General features: G+C 31.8%; 1 protein-coding gene across 1 annotated transcript in view; it reads right to left on the bottom strand.

The window, feature by feature from the left end:
• Window positions 1-12,440, bottom strand: part of LOC127702875 (multidrug and toxin extrusion protein 2-like) — a 30,988-nt gene extending 18,548 nt beyond the window's left edge. Inside the window, exons 1-6 of the mRNA XM_052207178.1 lie at window positions 12,381-12,440; window positions 10,549-10,650; window positions 9,341-9,409; window positions 8,462-8,510; window positions 2,679-2,778; window positions 1,823-1,830 (exon numbers count right to left, since the gene is read on the bottom strand). Of these exons, the coding sequence (XP_052063138.1) occupies window positions 1,823-1,830; window positions 2,679-2,778; window positions 8,462-8,510; window positions 9,341-9,409; window positions 10,549-10,650; window positions 12,381-12,440 (388 nt within the window). The remainder of the gene's footprint in view (window positions 1-1,822; window positions 1,831-2,678; window positions 2,779-8,461; window positions 8,511-9,340; window positions 9,410-10,548; window positions 10,651-12,380) is intronic.
• Between the last annotated feature and the right edge of the window lie 764 nt (window positions 12,441-13,204).

Below are 13,204 nucleotides of genomic sequence, written 5' to 3'. Positions count from 1 at the left end.
CATCAATTGTTTTAAATAGAAATCGGGAACAATACTACTAATATATCTGTCGTACCGATAGCCGGTAATGAAATAATGAATTTTCGTTCAAAAACAATAAATGGTTAACGTTTGAATTAGTTTGGAAATTGTTAGTATGTCTATACATTATTACAATAGACAGTTTAAATCAGTCTTTAATATCTATTTGAATCATTTCCTGAATCCGAAGAGTAAGAAGGCTACATCAGATACGAAGTTATAGAGTATTAAAAACCGAAATTCAAAAAAAGTTGTACAAAATAAGGTGGCACCACATCCGAGATGTGATCCTAATTGGTGATCATATGAACATGAATATCTCACCTGACACTGTAAATATTTCATGAGAACAAATGTTATCACACATCCCTGAAAAAAACAACAGTTAGTTTAATTTCGGTTTGTAAAAACCACTACATTTCAAATATTTGTAGATCTAAAATAACATAAAAATTATACATTGCTGAATTAAGTCTCATCAGTTTTCAGCACTGAAATGTTCGTTGTTGTTATTGTAAAATGGCTGTTTATTAAATACTTTGGGTTCTTTTATCGTAGTTTATGGTGCTAAATGGGCCTTATTTGGCATTCATTTTGTAACCAAAATTGATTTTTACATTCAGATTCACAATTATATGTAGTGTTAAAGCTGATATAATAAAACAAACTTTAAAAAAGTGGTAATTATCGTCATGCCACACTAAATTCAGAAAAGGCGACTTTAACACGATTTGATGCAACATAGATTTGATCGATCACCAATGGTGTTTAAATATAAAAAGATAGATATATTTTTGAGTTCGCCAATACACCTGTCTCGTTTTGTTTTGTCCTCTTAATTTACATTTCCCTTTCATATGCTTTAATTTCAGATGTTTGGAGCCTAATACGGTCAGATGCGAAAAAACATAAATGACAAACAAAGTAATATGAAAACTATACTGGTCGACAAGAAATGATCGTCAGTTATTAGTTACAATCACATGGCATTTTACCGCAATAACGGAATCACTGACATTGGTATAAACTTTTACAAACACAAACGATATTGTATCTTTTAGTATTTGTGTATTTGTTCTCAAACAAAGAGTATCGTCAACATATCATCAAGAAAACTTATTTTATAACTTTATTCAAACCGTAAAAGTTAAACGACGTACTTTGTTATATCACCTTAATGGCGAGACGAATATTTGTTTTTCAACAGTAATTATGCATGCATATTTTTTTATTGGTTTTTTTTTGGGGGGGAGGGGGGTCAAGTTATAAGCATTAGAAAGGAAGTATCGTTTATTTTTACCAAACAAATTCTGAACATTACGTGGTAAAACATAGTTGCAATATAATTTTCCATATCATTTGATAATTATATGCTGTAAATATGACTTGATCTCCCATTGAGCAAGTACTACTTAAAGCTAGTCTAATTTTTTTTCCACGTGTTTGGTTAGGCCCGAAGCCATATGATTGAATTAAAGTTATATTTTCTGTTCACGTTTTTCTTACAATCTTCTATTCTAGCAACTAATATCACTACTAATATTCGAATATTCGAATATCATCATCGAAGACAAATCCAGCTCCCATTTTTTTTTTTTTTTTTCATAATTCTGGAATAATGCTCAGGTTTGCTCACTTGCGAATATAGAAGAAAAATAAATCTGCAACCGAAATACATATAAAGAGTTCCCTTGTTGAATTGGTAATAACAGTGAAATAGGTAATCCAGTAAAATTAGATACATTCATATTGATTTATTGACTTACCGGAAATCCCGCAATAACTATGATTACGTACTGACCACTTAGTCTGAAAAATAAGGTAAGGAATTTATAACATCCTTTTGGATAAACGTCTTCTAAATAAGTACCTTTGCAAAGGTTTAAATTCCGACAGGCAAATGTGTCAAGGAAGGTTATATCCATTTAATTTCGTGTTTGTCAAGTTTTGTCTGTATCTACCATTTTTTTTTTCTCTCACAAATGAACAATTTCAAAATAAAATCTATGACAAATGTGAAAGATTTAAACTGTTTAAATGTCAGTTTCCCATTTCGCAGCAGCAACATACTATTTTCCCAATCATGTTGCGTTTACATATCTTAAATAAAACGTAACGCTCATTCATGTTCACACTGTACGGAACCCATTAACAGGGGTGTGCTTCTTATATGAACTTAAAATGTTCATAGTTGAGAAAAAACTACTGAAGCCGACAATATATACATTTTACGGGCACCATCACGAATTAGATGATAGATACGATGTTTTGGAGTTTTTTAAAAGTTAAAACTCATTGTCGGCATTTTTTCGCTATCTTTGATCATTAGATAACATCTGATATATTATTTTACAGACTGAGTTTTATTTCCAATTGTAAACATTTTGACTGAATATGAACTCGCATGACGGGTTGTGTATAAATTGCACGAATAGCTTACCATGTCGACGCATCCGGTCGCGCTCCGTTTTGAGTTCATGCAATAGCCCAAATTTTTGTTTTTACCTTAGTTTGTATCTTTTTAATGAACTTATGAGATTTGAGAAAACAAATACTGTTTCCTCTTACGTATATCTTCATTTTCCATGTATTGTGGGACAAACCTTTGTTGTTTCCAAATTATATCACTATAGGTAAAGTGAAACGCCTATACATACCTCGCTACTTCATGATTTTGGCCGACTAGGATCAGTATATATTCTGTATTTACAAAGACTGCAAATATTGGTATGCAGGCCAAGAGCATGATAAGAATTCCTGCTAAAAAATAGTACCAAATTGCATGTGGTTCTGCAGTAGTTACTTGGATGTTTTGAAAACTCATGTAAAAAATATATTGCACTAATTTTTTCCTATTTGAATAGTGTTCTTTAAATATAGGAACAGCATTGTAATTTTTATTAAGTTCCCCATGTGAATTTGACAATGTGTAAACACTTTGTATGCAATCGTTACATATCATACAATATGTTAAACTTTGAAGCGGTAAGTTTAATTACATTTAGTATTGAAAATATTCAGTGGAATCAAGATCATATTTAGAATTTTTAAATATAAAAAAAAATAATTGCTCTTAAAAAAGAACTTTATAAATAGTATGCGTCTGACGGCCATATCTTGATTGGCCGTCATCAGGAACGCTCAAAGTCATATTTATGACAGCAACAATTGTGTAAGTACCGAAAATAGTATTAATTGTTTTTGTGACAACATAAAACACTTTGAAAAAAGTACATGTATTGCTTCATCTTGCGTCGATGGGAATTTTAAACCTAAATTAATTAGCTTCGGTAACAATAAAACTTTGATTTTGATTTGGAATATATGTTTTTAATTCAGAAAACTAAAAACACTTAAACGTATCATTTTGATGTTTTTTATGAAAATTTTGTAACATATTCAAAATTACGACCATTGTTGATAAAATCACGTTTCACACTCACTTTAAAAATTGTGATACACAGAAATTTTTAAATAATTAAAAAGACTTGTCTTAGTGCAAAATAATTTCTGGAGATTAATCCATTCATATTCAGAGGAACAAATCAAGAGCCAGTCTACCAGGAAACCATACAAAATCCAAAATGTTGTCCAAATGGCATGTCGGAACTTTCAAAATATTTTTATATTTTTGAAATTTTTCTGAATTTTGCAAATTCTAATTAGAACCCATTAACCCTAAGCTATGATCACTTACGATCTGAATTACACAAAGTTACTGCACGACACATTTTACATACATAATGTCATTATTTTTATGTATAATGACCTTAAAATCTCTGAAATTGGGAAAAAAACCATTCACAGGTGTTCTATGCGTTATCTCCCCTGATTTACACTCGCCGTTATGAAAACATAATGTTACCATAAGTTGTCTGTCATCGAGAATGAGAACAAAAAAAGTGACTACTCATATTTTCTGGTATTTCTTGGGGAAAATATTCAAATTATGACTATGACACACTCACAATTCCTATTTCACAATGAAATAAGAACACACATATACATTTGATTCGACTGCAGTGTCTGGAAAGAAGTCAAAGTGAACCAAAAAAGTTTACTTATTTTCATATTTTAATATTGATACTAAATTGCTTCAGTCAAATATATGCCAGCAGCACAGAGACTATTTCTGGCATTTATCGGAGAGGAAGCTGAAGTTAACTGAAATGTTGCTACCTAGAACATCCAGCTTCCAGCAAGGCAACAGTAGTCTGAGTAGACAGGTGTGCTTCTCCGATAGTCTACAAGGCCTATTAGATGGAGACAAGAGAGAGGTCATCAACATAGCAACAAGTAAAAATACACCCTCTCTCCATACGTATACAGATAGATAGATCACTAAGGACCATTTGATTTTTTTTGGGGGAAAAAAGGGGTGTGTTATTGAGCTTGGACGATTTTTGGATCAAATATTAATTTTTCAATGTTTCTGTAAATCATTTATTTTTGCCATAGGCTGATTTAAATAAAATGTTTTCATGTAAGGGGAAATGATCTTAAATCTTAGGCAAAGAAATTACTTATTTTCTTATAAACTTTCTGCAACAAATAATTTGTTTTCAACAAAATTATGGTAAAAAGTTCTTTAAATTATTTCCCACCCGATTGATATTGGTATTAATATAATCCATACAGAAATATATTTGTCTTATACATTTTCTTTTTTTTTCAATTTTCAATTTATAGATTTTTATTGCTTCCTCTCATTGTTTCTTTTTGCAATTTTTTTACTACATATATCATGTGTACGAAGTATCCAGGACCAGCCTCACATCACAATGATCTGTAAAAATTTGCTCATATCAAGTTTTATGATTTTTAATTACATTTTCCACAGAATATGAACTAAGATTTGTTTCCCCTGTTTCTCCTACTTGTACCAACTTTTAGAAACATTAACTGATAAAGGAAGAAACCTTGATTCGTCTAAATAGGATTTTATACCAATCAATGAAAATATGATCGTCTTGGTGGACCAAATTTTTGATGATTTTTATCTATAGTTATTTCAGGTCCAGGTCAGTACTGTGGAATTTGCTTGTTAAAATTAACTGACACACATTCATGAATTTGATATGGGTTATCACATATCTGTATATTTTTATGAATGATCAGATAAAATTATAACCAATTGCTATTGTAAGCATGGAGACTTTCTCGAAAGCAGTAGCATGTTAAACTGTACATTAGTATAGAATCGTCAAAGAAAAACAACAAATCTTGAGCAGATCCATGATTTGTGTTTCCTATTACCCGACCCCCCACCCCCACCCCCTTTTCCCCCTTTTTGGAATTTTTGCCAGTTTTTCCAACCCATAAAAAAAATTAAGGTAAAAACCACACTTTAAAAATGTAGAAAAATTAAAAATGCGTACAGGGCATTTACTCACATTTCAAATGAATTGCATAAGAATAAGAATCATAGTTTGAAGTTATCAATACAAACTCCATAAAAAACTATATTGAGAGAAGGTACTCAAGTACTTGGGGAGGGTAAGCTTATCGTGCTCCACTAGTAGTTACCCTTGTATTGTTCTTAACAAAAAAGCAGTGTCAGTAAAATGTCTAGTCTATTTGAGACAACAATATTTCTCGGGTCATTTTTGAGAAACGAAAAACTTTGTATTAAGCTAGAACACTATTCTTTGATCATTTTATCAATATTTGCCTACGTTATGCTTAATCAGTTCCATATATTATGATAATATGGTTACTTTTTTTGTAGGTACAAATACCATTTATTAAGAAGAAACTTTCTTACTAGGATCTGTTAATTACACTTATAACGAAGACAAATTAGATGGGGGATATAATGAAACAGCAGAAACTGACTATTTTCATAGAGCAAATGTAATAGCCGACACTGCTGATAATTCAGATGCTGATCCATTCTTTGCTTGTCCAGAGCGAAATTGCTTAAAGGTTTAAACAAAAACATCACTTCATAGAATATCATATATGCATAGACAAGCATGTATATATATGCCAACAAAGAAAACAGTTATTACAAAATGAAACTTCTCTTGAATGTGACATGTGTAGCCTATTTTCAGGTGCACAAAGATTTTGCTATTATCAGTTTTGATAGCTAATTTGAATATTGCAGAAGGATGATCTTTTACGAATTCTATAAGCCATTTAAATGTTTTAGTAGTATGGTTAAGGAATGTTTACATGATATATACGTACAATGCAATGCTACAGAAAAAAGACCAATTTTTTATCAAACCTTTAATAATTTAGAAACGATGATGAAACAAAGAAGTTTAACTCTGATGAGTGGTTACCATATCTCAAGTTTGGAGTGTATTTGCCAAATTTGTCAAACTTGGATCGAGAGAATTTGAATGTAGTTGATGACGAAGATTTGTAAAACACCTTGGCAGAATGTCAAGTGATGACATACCGGTACATGCTGTTTCTGCAGACATGGCAACATATATTATTATACAGATAGCATAGACATTTCAACTTTACATTCATTCTGGTTGCAAAAACAGTACAGTGTACCGGTAACTACAACAAAATGCCACCGTCATTGTATTAGTGTTTTACTTTCCAGTATCAATTGCCTAGATATATGTATTCTAAATTAATATAAAATGAAAATGATTGAAACATGTTATGCTATGTACATGAAAGCATCACATTGACTTTTAGATGAAGAACAGCAGCAAAAGCTCTATTAATTTGCTGAGATTTAATCAAGTAAATATAAAGATTTTGTGTCATGAATCTATACAACATATCCCTCTTTTATAATTCAGATATAGTTATTGGTGATTTGATAAATTTTCTCCACATGTCTTATCCCATTGGAAATATTGATACGAGTATCCACAATAGTAAACCAACCATATTCACTCAGCATTCTTCTTTAAACAAATTATTTAACAGGCCAGAAGGTCTAGTTTGACCTGTAATTATTGGCTGTCCTGGATCCATTTGCCTTGTTTGTGAAGAGACTTATTATACCCATGCTAGTGATAGCTGGGGATATATAATATTCATAATGACGGTCTGTCTGTCTCTGTCTGTCCGTCTGTTTGTTTGTAATATATCTACAATCCTTAAGTCCTATTAAAGTACAAAATAGATTTAAACCTAACTAATGATATGTCTTGTGAGGGTTGTGAAATTGTGCACCATTTTTTTTTTTTTTTTTTTTATCTATTGCGGGTTTATGGGGGAATATTTGGACCAAAAATCAGGAGAAAATCAGTAGTGGTGTAGTGCAACTACATTTGTACCTTCTGTTCGCAACTCCTCCACAACCACTAAAGGGTTTACTGTGAAAGTTGTATGAGATACTAATTAAATATTTAAGTTGTGCATCATGTATTTTTATCCTACAAGGTTGGGGCCCCAGAGAGGGATTATTGACGGGTCCAAATAAGAGAAATATCATTAATATAGGCTACACCTGCTGAACAACAATTCTTTTCTAACTAAAAATTTGAGTACTATGATCATTTGCCGAAATTGGATTTTTTTATATTTTATAGATATATGATTAGGGTTTAAGAAAAAATAAATGACATTAAAATATGTTTGCCACTTTTGAAAATATAGACTTTTAAAAAATAGAAAAATTTCACAATTTTAGCAGTTTCGTAAAACTTCGGATATTTAGACCAAAACTTCAGGTATTAACATATTTTGACTGTTGAAATACAGTATTAAAACATATTATTACCAATAAAACAGTTATATGTTGATAACACTGGTATTTGTCAGCTTAAAACTGTTGAAATGGCTAATTTTCAGATTGATTTTGACTTTAAATAGCTATATATAGATGGTGCTCCATAAAGTGAGTAACATTGGATATTTTAGAAAATATTTTACACAGAGAGTAGTTGCCATGAAGGTATCATGTATGTAAAAAAGTAAAACAACAAAAATACCGAACACCAAGAAAAACCAAAACCGGAAAGTCACCAATCAAATGGCAAAAGTACAAGCTCAAACATTCACCTTTTAACATGCCACCTTCGACCTTAAATAGTTGTTGCAACTGTTTTCTAATATTTTAAGAGCGTGGCATCATATTTAACGTCCTCATTACCCGCAATCATTGATTCGTAATAATTGATCCCTCATTATCCAACAGACCTAGAATAGGAACGACCTAAATAACCTGCACTATTCTTATGAAAAGCAATGATTAATCCTTCACTTGACACAGAAAAAGAAAATTACTGATCTTTTCATAAAAAAGAATATGGAGAAAGATTGATGCACATTCTAGAAATAATCCTTTGAAGTAGAAGTTTCATTTTTTAAATAAACAATAAAATAAAAAGAGTAAGAGTTTTCAATACGCTTGTCTACATACACAAAACTAGCTAAAACAAATTGACGAACGAACAGCCACAATGTAGATACATAAACTACAATTCACAATATTTAGTTCTCTCAATCACGGTAAACTTGCCTCGTTGTAGAATGAGACCAACATTATTCGTGTTGTTACTTCCAAATGTCTGCAAGAAAAAAAATTGTTTTATTCCGTTATCGCAGACAGAAAATCATTACTCGATAATCAGACGATCTATTCAGTGCAAGAATGGAAAAATATATGTGTGGTGTTTTGTTTTTTTCATTTCTAGGGATTAGTTGTGTTGATCTTTCCGTTTTCTGTGTTTTTTGGTTCTGAAGGTCTTATGTTTTATCGTAACAGAAGATATGTTACCACATCACGTGTCACTAACACTAAATTTGATATGTGGCGATCAAATAATATCTTCCCCGTGAGACGTTTCGTGTTAGCCTGATTCTATAAATTAGTTGACTGATTCCCAGTTGGATCTAATTAAATAAAACAATTTTCACTTTATTTTCCCAATCTGTCCTTTCTGCATTTTTACATAACAAGGGTTTCGACTGCTCGGCTTAAAGTAAGAAATCTGTTATGTTTTATAATGGTATGCTTTTTTAAGTACTGTAATCCTGTATGATCAATCTTTTAAGAAATCCGATGTCGAACATAACAAGGTCAGGTTCGCATCACATTCCCATATTGTTGTCTCGAATATGGTATGTTGTCTTCTGGAATATGGTATGTTCCCGTCTTGAATATGTTATGGTCTCGTCTCGAATTTGGAATGTTCTCGTTTTAAATATGGTTGACATGTAACCCGCAAGATACTGAATATATATGTATCCAAGCAACAAAATCAATCGTCAGACTAACGGTTCAAACTTATTTGATTTCATAATATTTTCTACATAAAAAAAATCACATTTAATTTTCACTACGACAGAAAAAAACTATGAACAAGGAAACAATTTAATTATTTATGATCAAACATACCTGTGAGAATAAAGTATCGAATGCGGTAGACAGACCAATGATCACAGATGAACCAATTACATTTATAGTCTACAATTTAGAAAACGCAATGAAAGTACTACTCTTTAACGCTGAAAATACTACTCTGTAACGCTTAAAGTACTATTCTGTAACGCTAAAGTGCTACTCTGTAACGCTAACGTACTACTATGTAACGCTAAAAGTACTACTTTGTAACGCTAAAAGTACTATTCAGTAGCGCTAAAGTACTACTCTTTAACGCTGAAAGTACTACTCTGTAACGCTCAAGTACTACTTTATGGCCCTTAAGTACTACTCTGCGACTAAAGTACTACTCTGTACCGTTACAGTACTACTCTGTAACGCTGAAAGTACTACTCTGCAACGCTGAAAGTACTACTCTGTAAGGCTAAAAGTTCTACGGGGTAAGGCTAAAAGTACTACTCTGTAACGCCAGCTAGAAGCGTTGAGAGTAATAGTTGTTGGTTTGTAAATAACAGCATAAATGTTAAAACAAATAACGGGGGTAATTAAGTATGTATGAGAAACAGTATATACTTGCATGTCCAAATCATAAGATATCTTATAAGAGCTTGTATGCTTAGATTAAATCTTGGGGATTTTCGCTTGAGTGCAAGGCACGTGTAATAATGGAATCGTTTACTAGCATTTTGTAGGCTTCCGGTTTAATAGATTTGAAATGACTTCATGATTGAGAGGAAAACAAGAAAAAGAGAAACAATATTTGACTAAAAACTAAACAACATCAATTCCACAAAAACCCTAGGAATAAATCCGGTGCTCTATAAAGATACGAAGCTTTACTCCTTTAAATTTTCAACATTTTAATATTCCTATCAGACGATTGTTGTACTCACAGTCTTTATGTCATTATTATTGATTAGCAATTTGTTTGGCACATGATATACAAGTTAGATTTGTTTAAAAACATTCTTATGCCTTCTTTTAAAAGTGGATTTGATTAAACATAGTTGTAAAAATGAACGACTAAAATTGAATATAAGAAAACTTACAAAAGTGAAATAACAAAAATACCGAACTCAAAGGAAAACGGATGATTGAGGGATTGATTCCCGATTTTCCCAAAAGTGCTCAAATGACATATCATATAGAAGTCAACCTTTTTACTGAGATATTTTTCCAAAAATGTTTGTCATATATATTAATTGTTAAAAGTATATTCTTACTGTGATAGCTAACTGAACTCCATCTAATGCTTCTTTTCCAAGATGACCACAAAACAACAAACTTACAGATAGTATTAAGTACTGTAAAAGGGTCTCTATTGTCTGAAAAGAAAAACACAACTTCATAAAGAGCACTTGGTATATGCTGGCCTAGGTGAATAATCAATGTTTAAATCGAAATTGAGCTCATGTATCACTTATCGGATTGTTATTCGCGTATTAAAACAACGTGCAGTAAAACAGCATTCAATTATGATTAGAATCAAGTTTTTACTGCTGAATATGTTCCACTGGATGACAAGGACTTAATTAATTAATCAATTTATCATTTCTTTTTTGATGGACACTGTCAAATTTACTATCAAGTACAAAAACTTTTTATTTTTGCATCTAGTTTTTCTTCTTTTTTTTTGCGTTTTTATTCAATTTATTATCCACTCCAACATACCTTTTTGTTGGCGTCTTTGTTTGATTTATTTATACGTTTGTTTTAATTTTTGTCATTTGTGTTGTTGAAAGTTCACTTAATTGTGTCAACATCACAGAACTATAAACAACTGCCATAGAAGAGGGAGGATTAGCTAGCTATTAAACCAGGTTTAATCCATCATTTATTTCGGAAAAAACCTGTACCAAGTCAGGAATATGACAGTTGTTCATTCGATCCATTATGGATCGAGGCATTGGTTGATAAAGCCCAATGTTTGATTTTGTCAGTTTTTATGGACGTCCCCTTTTTGAATTTACCTTGAATTTCGGTATTTTTTTATACTTTTTGCTACATATCATACGCATAAGTTTTCCTATAGTTTTCAAAACTACCCTCCTTTCTTCCGATTGAAATATATGTTCTGCTGTCATTAATTATTATAATTTGAATTGTTGACTTTTACCCATAAGTCAATCAATGAAACGTTTTTATTAGACAAATAATCACGATTTGAGGGGTGTACTCCACCAAATGCGAGTTTCTTATTTCTTTACTTACAATCGGCCAGGCTAACTGTAGTAATTCCTTAAGCTCGATTCTGTATCCATGGGGAAATATTTTCTTTTTTACTCTTGCAAAGGAATCTACCAACGTACAAAGATTCATACAACCCATAACTACAACAATAAAACAGAATTTTTTATCTACGAATTATCATAGTCATTATTTTATTACCATTACAATCAGTAAGATAAGTGTTTGAAAAAGGCACCATAAGCACTTTTAAGATAATCATGAAAAAACGTTTTCACAAAAGCATAACAAAGAAAAGCTCACAACTAGTTCGATAAGGGGTTCATCTGATAACCTAACGGAAAATTTAGTAAAGCGTCCTCGTATTCCGATTGTAAGGTTTGGTGACATATTGAACTCTTGACATTACATAAAGTTGTCACAAAACGGCGTAGTATTACTGCTTTTTTAAATGGAACTAAGATAGATACACATAATCGATGAGCCCCCAAAAAGAAAGAAGATATCTAGAGAATAATACTATAATTAAAATCATTTTCGGTGAAATATTCATGAATAGACAAACAACGCATATATGACGTAAGGACATAATACACAGATGCCTTGAAAGGCACATTTTCACTGAACTAGTACACATTTTAGTTTAGGGGCCAGCTGAAGCCCGCCTCCGGGTTGCGGGATTTTCTGGCTGTGTTGAGGACCCATTGGTGGCCTTGGGCTGTTTTCTGCTCTTTGGTCGGGTTGTTGTCTCTTTGACACATTCCCCATTTCCATTCTCAATTTTACTAGCAGGTCATAAACTATCAAAGCGGCAGCAATTGGATTCTTAAAAGGATTACTTTCAAAAGTTTTAATGTTTTAATAGTACGTTACAGGCTCCAAAGTCAGCACATTTTGGAGATTTGTCCAAATTTGATGATTTTGTCATTTTTCTGATTTGAAAAATTTATAATATGATCTAGAAATGTTCTTTAACCAAGATTTTATATTGAATCCCTGGACAAATATATAATAATAATAATAATTCTGGATCAGGGGTTGCGTCTGGAATAAATTATGCTAAAAACTGTCATAAATTATAGAAAACTGGATCAAAACTGACGTCACCTCACAAATAATGCAAATCTAGGGATTATAAGGTAGTAAATTATAATCTGATGTGAGAAAAAGTAGCCAAAGTTATCAAAAGTAACAGTACAACTATTTCTATGTTACATTTAATACAATTAATATCTTGATTACATCTAGAAATTGACAATGAAAGTGGTTGACAACAAGAATTTACGACAAAAGATATGATTTCAAATTTCCATGGGTGAACTTTCCATTTCTTTGTAGCATATGGAGTATATATTTCCTAGTTGATAAGATATTCCAGGACTAGCGTTATCTAAGAAGATTTTCTTGATAGAAATTTGCTGCTCACAAGGAGGCAATTAAACCAAGTGTTCCAAGTGGTGAAGTGGTGAAGTTGAAATAATCCCTTCAAAAATTATACGGACGCCATCACAAGTTGATTGACTGTTATAGAATATCTCTTTCACAGATGACGACGGTTATGTTCCTATAGTCGTAACCACAATCCCGTCCTCTGTTTCAACGAATTAGACTTATCACCGGGTTTTGTACTTACATGAGTTAGCACGACGGGTGTCACATGTGGATCAGGATATGCTTACCCTTCCGGAGCAC

This window comes from Mytilus californianus, unplaced genomic scaffold, assembly GCF_021869535.1.
Source record: "Mytilus californianus isolate M0D057914Y unplaced genomic scaffold, xbMytCali1.0.p SCAF_5, whole genome shotgun sequence".
Taxonomy (NCBI): Eukaryota; Metazoa; Mollusca; class Bivalvia; order Mytilida; family Mytilidae; genus Mytilus; species Mytilus californianus.
The sequence above is the reverse complement of the archived record's forward strand: the minus strand, read 5'-3'. Positions and strand labels throughout refer to the sequence as shown.